The sequence below is a fragment of the Plecotus auritus genome, assembly GCF_963455305.1.
Source record: "Plecotus auritus genome assembly, chromosome: 8".
Taxonomy (NCBI): domain Eukaryota; kingdom Metazoa; phylum Chordata; class Mammalia; order Chiroptera; family Vespertilionidae; genus Plecotus; species Plecotus auritus.
In genome coordinates, this window is record NC_137782.1 from 8,770,449 (window position 1) to 8,785,565 (window position 15,117).

The 15,117-nt window shown below is 39.0% G+C and overlaps 1 protein-coding gene across 4 annotated transcripts in view; it reads right to left on the minus strand.

Moving 5' to 3' along the window:
* DCC (DCC netrin 1 receptor) overlaps window positions 1-15,117 on the minus strand; it is a 983,595-nt gene that overhangs the window by 365,800 nt on the left and 602,678 nt on the right. For all 4 annotated transcript variants that reach the window (XM_080683404.1, XM_080683403.1, XM_080683405.1 and 1 more), the window contains exon 6: window positions 1,038-1,192. In XM_080683404.1, coding sequence (XP_080539530.1) covers window positions 1,038-1,192 — 155 coding nt within the window. The remainder of the gene's footprint in view (window positions 1-1,037; window positions 1,193-15,117) is intronic.

The window sequence follows — 15,117 nt, forward strand, 5'->3', positions numbered from 1 at the left end:
GTGAATTCAGAACCTCCGATGCTAACCTACATCTCAAGGAGAGTTTTCGTAAAGCATTTGCCCATGAGCAAAGAATTCTCCTGGTAACAGTCAGAAGAACAGCAATAATATAGTATTGAGCTTTCACTCTGTACCAGGACAACGACTCAACGACTAGGGCACCATTACCCCTATTATCTCCCACGAGGATAGGAACCTAGGGTGTGCTGAGACTTATAGTAAACGAGAGCTACCATTCTTAGCTTTAAAATGTTCAAAATTTCAACACAATGTCACCTCTGGCTTCTCTGCCACGGCTACTACCACATCCCTGCCAGCATCACCCCTGCCCTGTCTACTCTCGTGTAAGGCCAGCTGGTCCTCGCTGGAAGGGAAGCTGCCTGTATGACCCAAGTAAGACTACCGAAATCCTAAGTAGCACAGCTAATGAAACTTCACTACAATAGGTAAGCCACGGCAGTAACAGATTCCTGGCTTCATAGAGTCCAGAGCAAGGTCCTAAACTGTTTTCCCAAGAACGGCAATGAGAATACTTGGAAATAAGTCTTAAGTCCTCTGTTTTCTCTCTGTTTAAAACCCTGTCTGTTAAAACCAAAAAGGGGTGGGGGGAGGCTGGCTTGTGTTACTCAGTGGTTGGAGTATCAACTCGCAGGCAGACCAGAGGGTCTTGGGTTCGATTCACAATCAAAGGCATGTTTAATCTCTGGGCCCCATTGGGGTGGGTACGGAAGGCAATCTCCCCCGCCCCCTTCCCTCTATCCCTCCTTTCCACGCTCTCTAAATAAATCAATGGGGAAAATATTCTTGGGTGAGGATTAACCAAAAAAAAAAAAAAAAAAAAAAAAGGGGAGGGCGCTGTTTGATCACTCCTTTTAGCTCAAAAATTCTAAGTCTAGAATCCTTGCTTTCTTAGGACAATTGTGTTCAACACATCACACAATGCCAAACAAGAACCTTCTTCCCAGGACAGGAAAACACCTGAAAACACAGTCAACAATGAGTGGGACTGGAAAGCGAATATGAGAAGGGATGATTACCACGATCTGAAAATAATCACTAGGAATGACCACGTCTCCGTTCTTCATCCAGTTCACAGTGGGCACCGGCTTCCCAGACACCGCGCACTCAAACTCGATGTCCATGCTTTCGTAGGCGTAGAGGTTGGAAGGGTGATTTAAAAACCAGGGCGGAACTGCAGAGACAGGGAACAAAAGTGAGTGGCCGAGATGTGAATTTGCATGCCAAGGTTTTCACCGAGTTAAAAACACTGCTCTGGGACAGAAAATATTTGTAATTCAAATAATTTCCCCAAACCCTCAATTTGTTATACAAGAACTGCTTTAGAACACATCTATTTATCTAGTTCCTTCTCCTCTCGACCCCTCCCCTGCCACCAAATGCAGTTAAACAATTTCAGTGCATGGTGTTTTGCCAGAAGAAAACCAGAGAGAGAGAAAAACAAAAACACTTTTTGGGGAAAAAAAACCAAAAACTACAAAGAATAAACATTCTGAGTATCCAAGTAATGGCATCCAATTGACCTGCCCTGAAAAAGAACATAAAATTATGAAAACTATGCTGGTAAAGTAAATAAGGACATATGGACAGGACTGAAGACAGCCCTGAGTACAGAAGAAGAAAGCTTCCCGTCCCTGTAATTCTAGAGTTTTATTAGGATTTAGTTAATGGGATAGACTCATTCCCTGTTGAAATTGGCTGTGGTAACAGGGTACAAAAAATGACTGTCCTTCTTATGGGGGACACATTCCTATTGTCCTAGCAATTTGTATTATCATTTTCTCAGCATGGTATGTGATATCCTAGTGTGATTTAATGTCTTAATTACCATAAAGCTAGTAATTCTGTAATGGAAATTTGCGGCTGAAAGAAATTGACAAATATAACACACCCTTGCTAATGAATCTCCTAGGTTTGGACCCTCAAAACTCTGCCTAAGAGAGGAAGATTTGAAAAAGCAATGTTCACCCTCTTCCACTGGGAATAGAAGTGATGTCAGAACTGAATATTGCCTGCGACCCAGGTTATATGCACAGTGCAGTAGCAGCCTTGATCTCCTTTCCACTGGGGGCATAAATATGCACTTTTAGAACGCATGTATAAAGTTAGATTGTATTTTTTTGTCGTTTTTGTTGTTATGCTCAATGAGTAAGGAGTGCTCATTTTTGCTCCTTTGAGTAACCACAATATTTTGCTCTTTCCAACCATAATCAGCAAAACCCCCTGATGTCAAAGTGAACTTATAATCTTTGATGGGAGAGCTAGTAGGAAGCTCCCAGGATTCAAGTTCTAGTTTTTCTACTTAATGATTTTGAAAATCTCAGTCACAATTCTCTCTCTCTTTCTCTCTCTCTCCTCTCTCTTTCTTCCCCCTCCCTCCTTCCTTCCTCTTGCCATGTCTTATTTTCCTAAATTTTAATTAAATATTTGGACCTAGAATACTAAACGACTTTTAAATTTTTAAATCTTTCTCAGAAGAAAAGTAACTTAGATGACTTGGCTGGGAGGCAGTACTATTCATAAATTAAAGACATGATAAAAGGTATGTCTGAGAAATTTTCTAAAGCCAATGTATACTCATTGTACACGGGGCTAATTTTTTTTCTTTATAAATGATAATAATATTAGTATGAAACTTTTTACAGTCCCTTTCCAATGATCCAAAGAGGTCAGAAATATTTCTTGAATGCCTCTGAGCAAATATATTAGTTGTTTCATTTGGATTGTGCCCTCAATTTTATACAGATGTTGATTAAGTGTGTATTTACTAGTCAATGCTTATTGAGAGTGGACCATGCCCAATTTATTAGTCTCCATACTTTTTAAATTTTATATTCACTATAATTCTCTGAGGCAGGCCATTTTCTAGTTCCAACTCTTTGTTCGTTCTATTTTCTCATCCTGAACTGTTTCCGCTTTCATCTTGAGTCTAGACAACCTACCTATCCTTCAAAAAGGATGTCCTTATTATTTTTCTTATAAAATTTTCTCTCCTTTAAGAATACCTATAGCATTTGTTTTACCTGTTTTATAGCACTAGGCATGGTTACCATAGCATTAGTTTGTAAGTCCTTGGGGGAAAAGGCTCTATCCCGTGAACATGAAATCAATACATGGCTTAACGTAATTTTGATCATTATGCTGTTCTGAGAGAGAGTGGACAAATGACGTTTACCCAGGTTTTCTCTTCGTACTTGGTCTCTCTGTCTTTTTCTGTGATCAGCAGGTTAAGATCTATTCATCCCATTTTATGATTGCTTCCTAGTATTTAGGACCAAGGTCTAATAATCACGTTATACCTTTCACAGCTCTGTAGGTCTATATTCTCAACACAACTTGAAATTGGGACTAAAGAGTGAACGTGGCTTATCAATGGCTGTGGATACCTTTCTCCAGCATTTTTCTGATTATGGATCCCTGATGGAACTGCATTCCTCAGATGATGTAATTTTTATTCATTTGCTAAGAGGAGCTCAAATACCTCCTCTTCCTTGAAATTCTGTCTTTCGTGAAGCTGACAATGGATTTTTCTGCTCTTTGTAATGCTCTCTCTGTGCCAATTTTTATAGCGCTTATTATTTAAGATATCTTTCAAATATATCATTATTTACCAGTTAGACAGCGATTCTTAAAGGGGCCTGCAGCATATGCTTTTTTAAAAAAAATTCTGTTTGGATATTACATAGTTCCCTCTCTCACTCTGGCAGAAGAAATTGTTTCACTTCTTTAAACTATTAGGTCAGCAGCAACTCTTAATGAGTTAATAAAGTTTCATGAATTTTCAAGTTTATCACATTGTTCAATTTACATAATATTAGGCTGCTTTAGAAAATTTCTTAAGATGTACAATGTTACAACAATTTCAGACAATATATTGATTTTTTAATACTTTTCTTCTTTGGATGAAATAAAATTCATGACCATAAATAAATTATCCACATTCCCATCAGACTATGGTTTCTCAGGATCTTTTCAAGTACTTATTGTGCATATATAGATCATTATTTTTATTTGGGAGCTGAGGTAAGAAGGAATAATGACTAACATGCAACAGAAATATAGAAAAATACAATTCTGTTTTTGAATATACTTCTTATACTTAGAATTGACTAACAGATGGAAGATGGAAGGTACTTCTATACTACAATAGTGAGATTGTACAACTAAACCTTAAATTTGGGTAAAAGTTTACTGTAAATTTATTTGTTTTTCTAAGAAGTGTCTATACTGTGGCAAATGTCTGGAACTTTGCAGAGTAAAGTTTTTTCTGTAATTTCAGTCCCCAAACTTACAGGGCTTGGGAGAGTCCTGCCTACACAACCTAAAGAATATGGTGGGTTTTATTTCACACTAGAGGCCCGGTGCATGACATTCGTGCACTGGGGAGGTGGGGGAATCCCCCCTCAGCCCGGCCTGTGCCCTTTAGCAGCCCGGGAGCCCTTGGGGGATGTCTGACTGACGGCTTAGGCCCATCAGTCGGACATCCTTAGCGCTGCTGCGGAGACAGGAGAGGCTCCTGCCACCACCACTGCACTCACCAGCCGTCAGCCCCACTTCTGGCTGAGCAGTGTACCTCCTGAGGGAGTGCACTGACCACCAGCGGGCAGCTCCTGCATTAAGCATCTGCCCCCTGGTGGTCAGTGCACTCATAGCGGCCAGTTGCTCCACCATTCGGTCGATTTGCATATTAGCCTTTTATTATATAGCATAATAAATTTTCAGTAATGTCCCATACTGTTCTCTAATCTTATTTAGACTTGACTTTTAGTCTTTTTGCCTTTAGACACATTATTTAACAATTATTTTCCAGTTATTTAGGTGCATAAGAAATGTGGGTAAATTTTACAATAGGGTTCTAACACACATAATTAATATTCTCCATAAGACCTTGACTTTGAGAAGCAACTATACATACTAAAGGCTTACTATAGCTCTTTAAAATTGCAAAATTATGTTTAAAGTTATGCAGATGAATGAACAATAGGCAGCACAAGCCACTCTGGTGGATGAGAAAGAATCAAGCACAAGAACAGATTGGTGTGGTTTTATTGGGGGGAATATAAAAGCTGCAGGATCCTTGAGTGGCTGCATTTCTACGTTGAGGACAGTGAAAGGCTGGCTCCTTTCCATGGATCCTAACACCTTTCTCTACCTCTCCAGGCCCTTCCGAGTTACTCACTTTGTGGTTGAAATAGTGGAGGTAAGACTATTGGTCTTCTCTTGAATGCAAATATCTGAAGGAAGTGACCACACCAAATGCCTAGAATATGTTTATTGGCCAATTGGGCTACATCTATATCCAAAATAAATGTGCTCTTTTAAATTCAGTACTGCAGTTGTATCAACAGATAATTTCACTTTAAGGAACCATAGTTTCATATGGAATCATATTCAGATTGGTACAGAGGAAGCAATATGGAATTGAATGTAAATTTAGAGAAAACATGTCATAGGATGGAAAATATTCCATATAAATTCAGGTTTCCATGTAAAACATACCTCAACTAAACCCTAGTTTTAAGGAATAATGTTTCTTTTTTTAAAAAAAATATATTTTATTGATTTTTACAGAGAGGAAGGGAGAGGGATAGAGAGTTAGAAACATCGATGAGAGAGAAACATTGATCAGCTGCCTCCTGCACACCCCCTTCTGGGGATGTGCCCACAACCAAGGTACATGCCCTTGACTGGAATCAACCCTGGGACTCTTCAGTACACAGGCCGATGCTCTATCCACTGAACCAAACCAGTTAGGGCAGGAATAATGTTTCTAATGAACTGCTCAACTTATAGATTTGAAATTGATCTCTCACGTCATAGTTTCAATTCTTTCTGCACCAACTTTTGTTTCCAAAGTATCTTTCTTTCAGCTAACTTGATCACTAAATGCATAATCTTCCTTCTCCTTTATTAACAAGGTAGCCAATCCAACACTTATCTCCTGGTTTATTCTTACGTGACAAGTAACTTAAAATCTACTGAATATTTCTCTCTAGTTTTCTCTTTCCTACCTACACACCTGTCCTCCCCCATCGGGTTGGTTGTTGAGATTTGCATTTTATTCTCTATTTAAATTGTCTCTCACACATACCTGTCTATACTCTCCTAAAAAAATTAGGTTGGGTGAAGTTTGGTTCTCCATTTAAGTGACTAGAATGTGTTTTATATTGAAAATAAAAGCACACTTGAGTCTTTTTCTATTAATATTGACAGGGGCTGCCATTATTCTGGAAAAACATGTTTTTTTAAGCTATGGACTTTATTCTTAGCATTTTCTATTCATTTCCTGTCTCCAAATGAGTAATAGCTATGGAAAAGCTCAGTGAAGAACACATTAAAAACGTAAGGGTACACTTTTTCTGTTTAACTAATACTAATCACAATAATAGAATATAAAAGCGTTAAACTATAAGCTCTTCTACTATAATTGGAAAAGATGCTATTTTGTTCATCTTAGAAGAATGGACAATTTAGACCTTTTGATTTTATTTTCCTTACCCCATTAGTACTTCTTATTGTGAGCACAATATGCCGAAATAGTTTTTTCTTATCTAAAAATTACTGGCCATGTGCTATGGGGATGAAGAATATGTGATCGTCAACCTTTATTTTCAAGTCTTTTATATATGCTTCTAACTATTTCAGGTCTCTCCTCACAACTGTCTTTATCCAGATAAATAATCCCATTAGCCTCCCTCAGTCCCCCCTCTTTCTTTAATCAGGGTGGCTTTTTTTTCTAAATTCAGACTGAGCTTTCTTTTTCTCTCTTTTTAATTGTGAAACCTGAAATTAGGAGAATAATGTTGTGAGGCTCAAACCAGTGATAAAAATTATAGTAGGATTCTCTCAAGGTCCTCGTTCTATCTGCATGTGTTGTGATTGTTATGTCCTTGGAAACTAGATTTGTGTGCTATAAATGGCCTTCATTTGTTACTAGAGGCCTGGTGCACAAAATTTATGCACAGGAGGGTGTGTCCCTCAGTCCAGCCTGCACCCTCTCCATCTGGGACCACTCGAGGGCAGTCGGACATCCCTCTCACAATTCAGGACTGCTGGCTCCCACAAGCTTGCCTGCCTGCCTTCCTGATTGCCTCTAACCGCTTCTGCCTGCCAGCCTGATCACCCCCTAACCACTCCCCTGCCAGCCTGATTGATGCCTAACTGCTCCCCTGCCAGCCCGATTGCCCCTAACTGCCCTTCCCTGCTGGTCACCCCCAACTGCCCTATCCTGCAGGCCTGGTCCCCCCACAACTGCCGTCCCCTGCTGACTCGGTCACCACTAACTGCCCTCCCCTGACAGCCTCATCGCCCCTCACTGCTCAGCCCTGCTGGTCTGGTCCCCCCCGCAACTGCCATCCCCTGAAGGCCTAGTCCCCCCACAACTGCCCTTTCCTGCAGGCCCAGTCACCCCCAACTTCCCTCCTCTGCCAGCCTAGTCACCCCTATCTTCCCTCCCCTGCAGGCTTGATCACCCCCAACTGCCCTCCCCTGCAGGCCTGGTCCCCCCCAACTGCCCTCCCCTGCAGGCCTGGTCCCCCTCCCAACTGCCCTCCCCTGCAGGCCTGGTCCTCCCTAACTGCCCTCCCCTACAGGCCTGGTCCCCCCCAACTGCCCTTCCTTGCAGGCCCGGTCGCCCCCAACTTCCCTCCTCTGCCAGCCTGGTTACCTCTAACTGCCCTACCCTGCAGACTTGATCGCCCCCAACTGCCCTCCCTTGCAGGCCTGGTCCCTCCCAACTGCCCTCCCCTGCTGGCCATCTTGTGGTGGCCATCTTGTGTCCACATTGGGACAGCCATCTTTGACCACATGGGGGCAGCCATCTTGTGTGTTGGAGTAATGGTCAATTTGCATATTACTCTTTTATTAGATAGGATTGGCAACTCTCTGACAGTTGCTTGTATGTGTGTGCATTTCTATATATTTCTATGTGAACTGTATGATCAGATATAATACCTATATTTCAAATGGCACATATACTCATCAACACAAAAATATACACTATACACATGTAATTTAGAAACATTTTTCTTTGTCCAATTTTCTTCTTTTTTTTTTAATATATTTTATTGATTTTTTTACAGAGAGGAAAGGAGAGGGATAGAGAGCTAGAAACATCGATGAGAGAGAGACATCGATCAGCTGCCTCCTGCACACCAAGGTACATGCCCTTGACCGGAATCGAACCCGGGACCCTTCAGTCCGCAGGCCGACGCTCTATCCACTGAGCCAAACCGGTTTCGGCGTCTTTGTCCAATTTTCAGTTTGAGCAATGAAGGGAATGAAAACATATTAAGAAAAACAGGATAAAAATGTTAACTCGTTTGTTATATGATGACATAAATAATTACTATATAAAGGAACTTATCCAGGTTCTAACACAACATATTGACAGAAATTTGAGAGATATTATTTTCTCTTAGTCAAATGTTTTCTACTATGCCCTCTTGGTATTTGAAGTAAAAATGTGGATATTTTAAAAGTTGAAAGAAACATTTCTGCTGTGCAGGAGAGCTATTTCTGTGTATACTTTAATGTACATTGAAGAGCTATAATAAATTGCATTAGAAAAATCATAATTTGTTTTTTGGGAATAGTAGATGTTCTATAAGGGAACTTTTCTGCACATTGAACTGAGAAGATAAGGATTCTAACATATAACTAATTTCCCTTCCCCAATATCTAATAAAATCAAAAAGTATGTCACAGCACACACACACAGATACATAAAAATCAACCACAGCAACCAAAGAAAAGAAAGTAAAGTCAATTGCAAAGAAAAAAAAATCAAGACAGACATTTCTGGAGGTGAGCAGAAAGGTAGAGTAGGATTCAGTTTCCTATCTGCCTTTAAAGCCCAGAAATTGTCCTGGAGTTTGGGGAACAGGCGAAGTGTTCTCATTAATACCTCCTAATGCGAAGCAGTGAAGGACCTAAGACCAGCCTTATGTTTTCCCTTTTTTGAGTGAGGAGAAGCTGTGGTGGCTGCTGGGGAGACACACAGGAGATGGGGCTGACTAAGGTGAAGGCTCTGGGGCTACCATGGCAACCTGAGGACAAGCCCCTTCCCTATGGAAGAGGATAGGAGACAGCACCTGGCAACAAAGTGGGGTGTTCTCAAAGAGACCGAATGTTGCTCCTGCTGACCTCACTCCGTGACCATCCCTGCTGGTTATTAAAAGTGCATACACCTGAAGAGTCCAGCCTTCAAACCGGACCCCAAGGGGTCTCAGGACTGGGGGGTAAATAAGTGTAGAAGGAACTTCTACCACATTAGAACAAATAGTGTCTGAACAGAGCCACCTACACCTGAGCAAGACGCAAGACATATATGGGAATATAGAAATATACTACAGCCTTAACCGGTTTGGCTCAGTGGATAGAGCATCAGCCTGTGGACTGAAGGGTCCCAGGTTCGATTCCGGTCAAGGGCATGTACCTTGGTTGCAGGCACATCCCCAGTAGGGGGTGTGCAGGAGGCAGCTGATCGATGTTTTTCTCTCATCGATGTTTCTAACTCTCTATCCCTCTCCCTTCCTCTCTTTAAAAAAAAATCAATAAAATATATTTTAAAAAAAGAAATATACTACAGCCAGCAATCGAGAGAGAGAGAGAGAGAGAGAGAGAGAGAGAGAGAGAGAGAGGAAAACAAAGCACGCCATCCAGCAGAAAATATAAAAGTAAAGCAGAAGAAAATTCCTCAAGTTGCTTCACACAATAAATTAATTTAATATGAAAATGAATTCAATAAAAGTAGAGGTCAAAGACTAGGTGATAAAACAATAGAATAACATGAAAAGGGAGGTAGAAGACCTAAGAAAACAAATCAGGGACCAAAACAACATCATTAGAGAGCCAAGACATAAATTAGAGAGCACGGTAACATAATTGACACCACTAAAAATCAAGCTGCTCACACAGAGGAGACTTGAGATAATCAGTGAATGGAGATGAAAAGGTAATAGGACTAAAGTAATTAGAGCAAAACTTGCATGTGAAGAAGACAAGCAAGGATGATCCAACATTAAGATAACTGGCATTCTTGATGTAGCAAGCCCACATGGGAACAGAAAGTACATTCACAGATAAAATAATAGGAAATTTTCCCTGAAAAATAAACCTCCATTTTTAGATTGCAAGACTATACCATGTTCCCGAGAAATTGAAAATATATTTCTTAAGAGTGAGGCATATATTTGAGCTATTGAATCTGGAGAATGACAAATTGGATTAACATTCAGACAGAAAAATCAACAGCAAAATACATCTTTGAGGGGTACATTGGGTTCCCACATAGAACAATCCGATGTCAGAAGACAATGGAGAAATATTATATCTGATCGTTTATCTACAAATAGTATTATATATTACCACTTATCTACAAAGAATATTATATATGATTGTTTATCTAGTCACATTCTCAACTACGAAAGTGCTCAGAAACTGTAGCACTTCTAAAATAAGTCTGACGACAAAATCCAGGTAATTAAAAATATCATCAAAATTAAAAGTTAGGCATTGTGAAAAAATGACCAATGATGGATGCAGAATCCACTTCTATACAGAAATAAAAGTAAAGGTAATGTAAATAATGGTTACTGAAGGGAATTCCATTGTTAAACACCTGAATAGGCATAACTAATAATATATCTACCCAGACCAGAAGGTGGGGAAATGAGAAGATGAATGAGAATGCTAATCCCTGTTATGAAAGATGTTTTATAGTAAGAATTTCATCAATCATGCCCTTAAATGAGACATTAACTGAAATCCACACTTGAAACATGGAATGCTGAGATTTGAGAAGATTTTTAATTCACATGGTTTATTTTCACAGAATTAATAGAGTGATTTTTCTAAAAATAATTTTTAAGAAGGACTCTGGGAAGAAATATTCTAAGATGTCACAGGGGTTATGGAAGTATGGATATATCTCTTTTCCTCTTTTGTATTTTTAAAATTGCCAATGATTAAAAAGATATTAATTAAAAATCTACCTACTGGGAGGACTCAACCCTCTAGCATTAAGTAGAAGAACCTTCTAGAAATCCTAAGAGTTTGTGTAAACTGTGCATAGATAAAAATAGAGAGTAAACACATTAATCCTCCTTTCCCTTTTGAAAAAAAAAAATCATTCTTCTCCACTGGGGCTTGGAAGGACTTCAGAGAAACTCTTGCTGCTGGTGACAAGAGCATAGAAACCCTTAAGGGAAATCACGTGGAGCAAAGAGCAATGCAAGGTTATGGACCACAAACTTGGTGAAGGGAGATGATATACAGGATGACCTGAGAAAACCACCATATAAGAAACAGGAGACCCCTGAACTCAGACTCCTGCTTCTGATGCTACCGTAGGCAGATTATGAACACTGAGAACCTCACTTAACTTTTATTGCCTTCAAAGTGTATCCTTAAAAATTTAGAAGATTCATTTGGAATCCATGTGTTCATGATTCTTTGGCACCCCTTCCTATGTCCCTGGGGAGGGGACGGTTGTGATGTTACTCCCAACCCTTTAATACCTCCCAGGAAACAAGCAATGTGCTGATCAGCTGTATATACTGAGTTTCCATAGTAACTTAAAGCTGTATAAGAACACTCTCTGCTGCTGAAACAAAGAAAGGAAATGGGTGCCAAGCTTTTTGCCAGCTTTAAAATTCCTAGTCTAACATGAGAGTACATACAGCTAATCCACGGCTGTTCTGCACAAACAGTTTATATAGAGTAGATATTAAAAAGAAAACACTGGGAAAATAAAATTGTCAGTTTGCTTTTTATTCTGCCAGCAAAATAATATTTAGCTAGAATAAATGCATTGTCTAAAATAATAAATATCAACTTAAGTCTCATAAAGATCAGAAAGACTCAAGGGCAGGTCAAGGGTAATTGGTGCAATGCCTTGCTGCAAAATGACAGTATTCCTTTCATATTAACACAAATTATTTATTTTTAAGATTACTTGGTGAAAGGGTACTTCCAGCACTGATTATATTCCAATTTTGAGGCTCTATCTGCCTTGGGCATTCCTACTTTTTGACCTCAAGATACCTTAGCTATCACCCTACAAATAAGACCAACCTCCTTGGTAATTTCACTGCTTTACAAGTATGGATTTCAGAAACCATGGAAAAGGTGTGTGTGTGTGTTTAAAATTTATAAAATCTCACCACATAGACAACTCATTTATAAGCTTGAATGGTTCTCCTACATAGTAAATGAAAATGGTATTTGGGGGCATTTTGCCTAATACTTTAAATCTATGAAGAAATTCTTATAAAATTTGCATGTAATTCATAGTGATCAGTTGGATTTAAAAATTCAGAAGACTTGGTATCAAATTTTAAAATATAATCTATTAAGAGCAAATGATGAAGGCATGCATTAGATTAAAAACAGCAAAATCTGCTACATATTTGACAGCAATTTACATCAAGAGAGATCTAGGAATTTTTGTTGACTACTAAGAATTCCACTCTTAAACCTCTGTCCTGAGTCTTATACTTTGGAAGACCCTGCATATCATAAACAAATATATACATATATGTGTGCATGTATATGTGTGCCTGCCGCCATGTTTGTGTGAGGAATGTCTGGCTGCCTTTATTATTTGGGACCTAGCAGTCAGTCCTGGCATGGAACAATCTGTAAACCCAAGCACTCTCTTCTCTGATGAACACTCTTCAAACCTCAGGGGAACACTTCATCTCCCCCTCTTTGCTCACCAAGTACAAGGGCCAAAATGTAACTCTAAGGAACACTGTGATCTTATATCATGGTCTTTGCATTTTATGGTGAAATCTTCTTACAAACCTAAGCTCATTGTCCAACTCAGACAAAGACTCTCTTGCTTTTGCTTTATACAACAAGCCAACATGGAAAGCAAAAAGGTACCAACTCCAAATTCTCCTCTGACATGTTTACTAGATACTTCCCAACAATCTTATTGCTGGAAGTTAGGAAAATCACTTTTAAAATTCTCCTTTATGGTTCTTGTTCTTAAATGAAAAATTGTTATTAATTCTTCAATGTATTCTGATATGAACAGGCAAGAATAATAATAATAATAATAATAATAATAATAATAATCTCTTTATGGAACATGTTTGAAGCTGTTAGGGCCATTACCTTTCATTCAGGGAAAGTTCACGATTTATAGGCACTTTGTTGCCTACAGCTGGGCAACCACAGGCCAGGCAGCAGCCAGGTACGGGAGGGGTTAACTGCCATCATAGAATACTGAGTAGATAAAGGGTTCCATGGAGGAATAACAGGAGTGGATTCTCATTTATCCACACAATTAATTGTTTACTAAAATTGGGTAGTACAAAAGCATCTAATTTAGAATAATGAAACTGTTAATGCATGCATTTTGGAAACAGACCATCTGAAATGCAACTGTGCAACTCAGTGGTATAACACATACCTTTTATGAAAAGTCAACTTGAAAGTTAACAAGTTAGGCAACTCACTTTCAAAATTCTCCTTTAGCAAAGAAAACTCATAAAGTGATCTGAAGTTTTTAGGCCATGCAAAAGGGCAATTTCATTGGTTATGCTAATGAGTGGTTCACTTATTCAGGGTACTATGTTTTCAAGAAGAAAATGTCAGATAAGAAGTAATCTCCCAAGTTTTGCTCCTGTCTTCTTGTTTTTTAGACTCTTTCTTAGCATTCTCACCCCCTGAACCTTTCAAATTTCACCATATTTAATCTTGACTTATCTCATGAGTTTCAAATTTATAACTAACTGGTGGCTGTTTCCAACTGCATTTCTGCCTACCACTGGCCAGCATTTCCCCTTAGGTGTTCCCCACGGCCACCCAAGCATTTATTACAATGTGTTTCCATGGTCTATTTCTTCTTCATTCTTTTTCTCATTAGTCTAGTAGCTCCTGGAGGGAAGAAATTATGTTGTTTATTTCTATATCTGCGGAGCCTGAGCCAACTTCTATAACATTACAGCAGCTTCATAAAGGTTTAGTAAATTGAATTGAAAACAATACTGATAAAGCTTTAGCTGGCATAACCATTGCTCGGGGTGCTTTTAAGTATGCAGAGTCTTTTGCTCCACAATGGCATGCTTGTGGTGGGGCCCAGGAATATGCACTTCAGACTGCCACCTCTGCATAATTTTTGGTTTGGGGAGTTCTTAGATCACACTTTGAGAAACACTGGTTTTGTGGAATACTGAGAAATAGCACTTAGTTCCATTTCTGGCCTTACTAATTCCTTAGCATTTTGATCAAGTATCTCATTTGTAAAACAGTTATTATATGGAGATTCAGTGAGATAATAAATGGGAAGCGCTAATAAGCACACTACAGGGCACATTGTGATTGTTCGTGCTATTATTGGGTCTTGGCTATTATTATTAACTCCTTAAACCCATTGCTGTGCTTTATCTCTGGCACCCAGCTTACTTACAGATGGTCTCTGGCTTACGATGGTTTAACCTAATGATTTTTTGGATTTAAGATGGTGCAAAAGTGATATGCATAATCAATTACATGAGACATTCAGCAATTTTTTATAAAACAGACTTTGCGTTAGATGAGTCTGCCTAAGTGTAGGCCAGTGTAAGTGTTCTGTGTACGTTTAAGCTAAACTGAGCTAATTCAGTAGGTTAGATGTATTGAATGCATTTTCTACTTTGTTATTTTCAACTTACTATAGGTTTACTAAAATGTAATTCCAATGTAAATTGAGGAGCAACTGTATATTATTCACCCCTGATGTTTTCTTTCTTACATACCCTGAATTTAATCATGGTCAAACTTTGGCGTTCCATCTCTATAGTGTCTGCTGCCTTTTTGTTGTCTTTACTGCTATTGCCATTACTATAGTGGCAATGTAATTTAACTTAATTTAGCAAATGCTAACAAAGCATGTACATGTTAGACATTGTCTTAGACACCAAGGATGTAAGAACAATATATATGCCCTCAAGGAATGGACAGTCCAATGGGGAAGAGGAAGAATATATTTTTTAAATCCACAGGTTGTTATAAGAAAAGAGCAGTAGCTTCACTGAGCTGTTTAATAGAAACAAGAAGGATCCCAGGGATTTGCCAATTTGATGTTCCTAGCGATCTAAAATTCTCTGG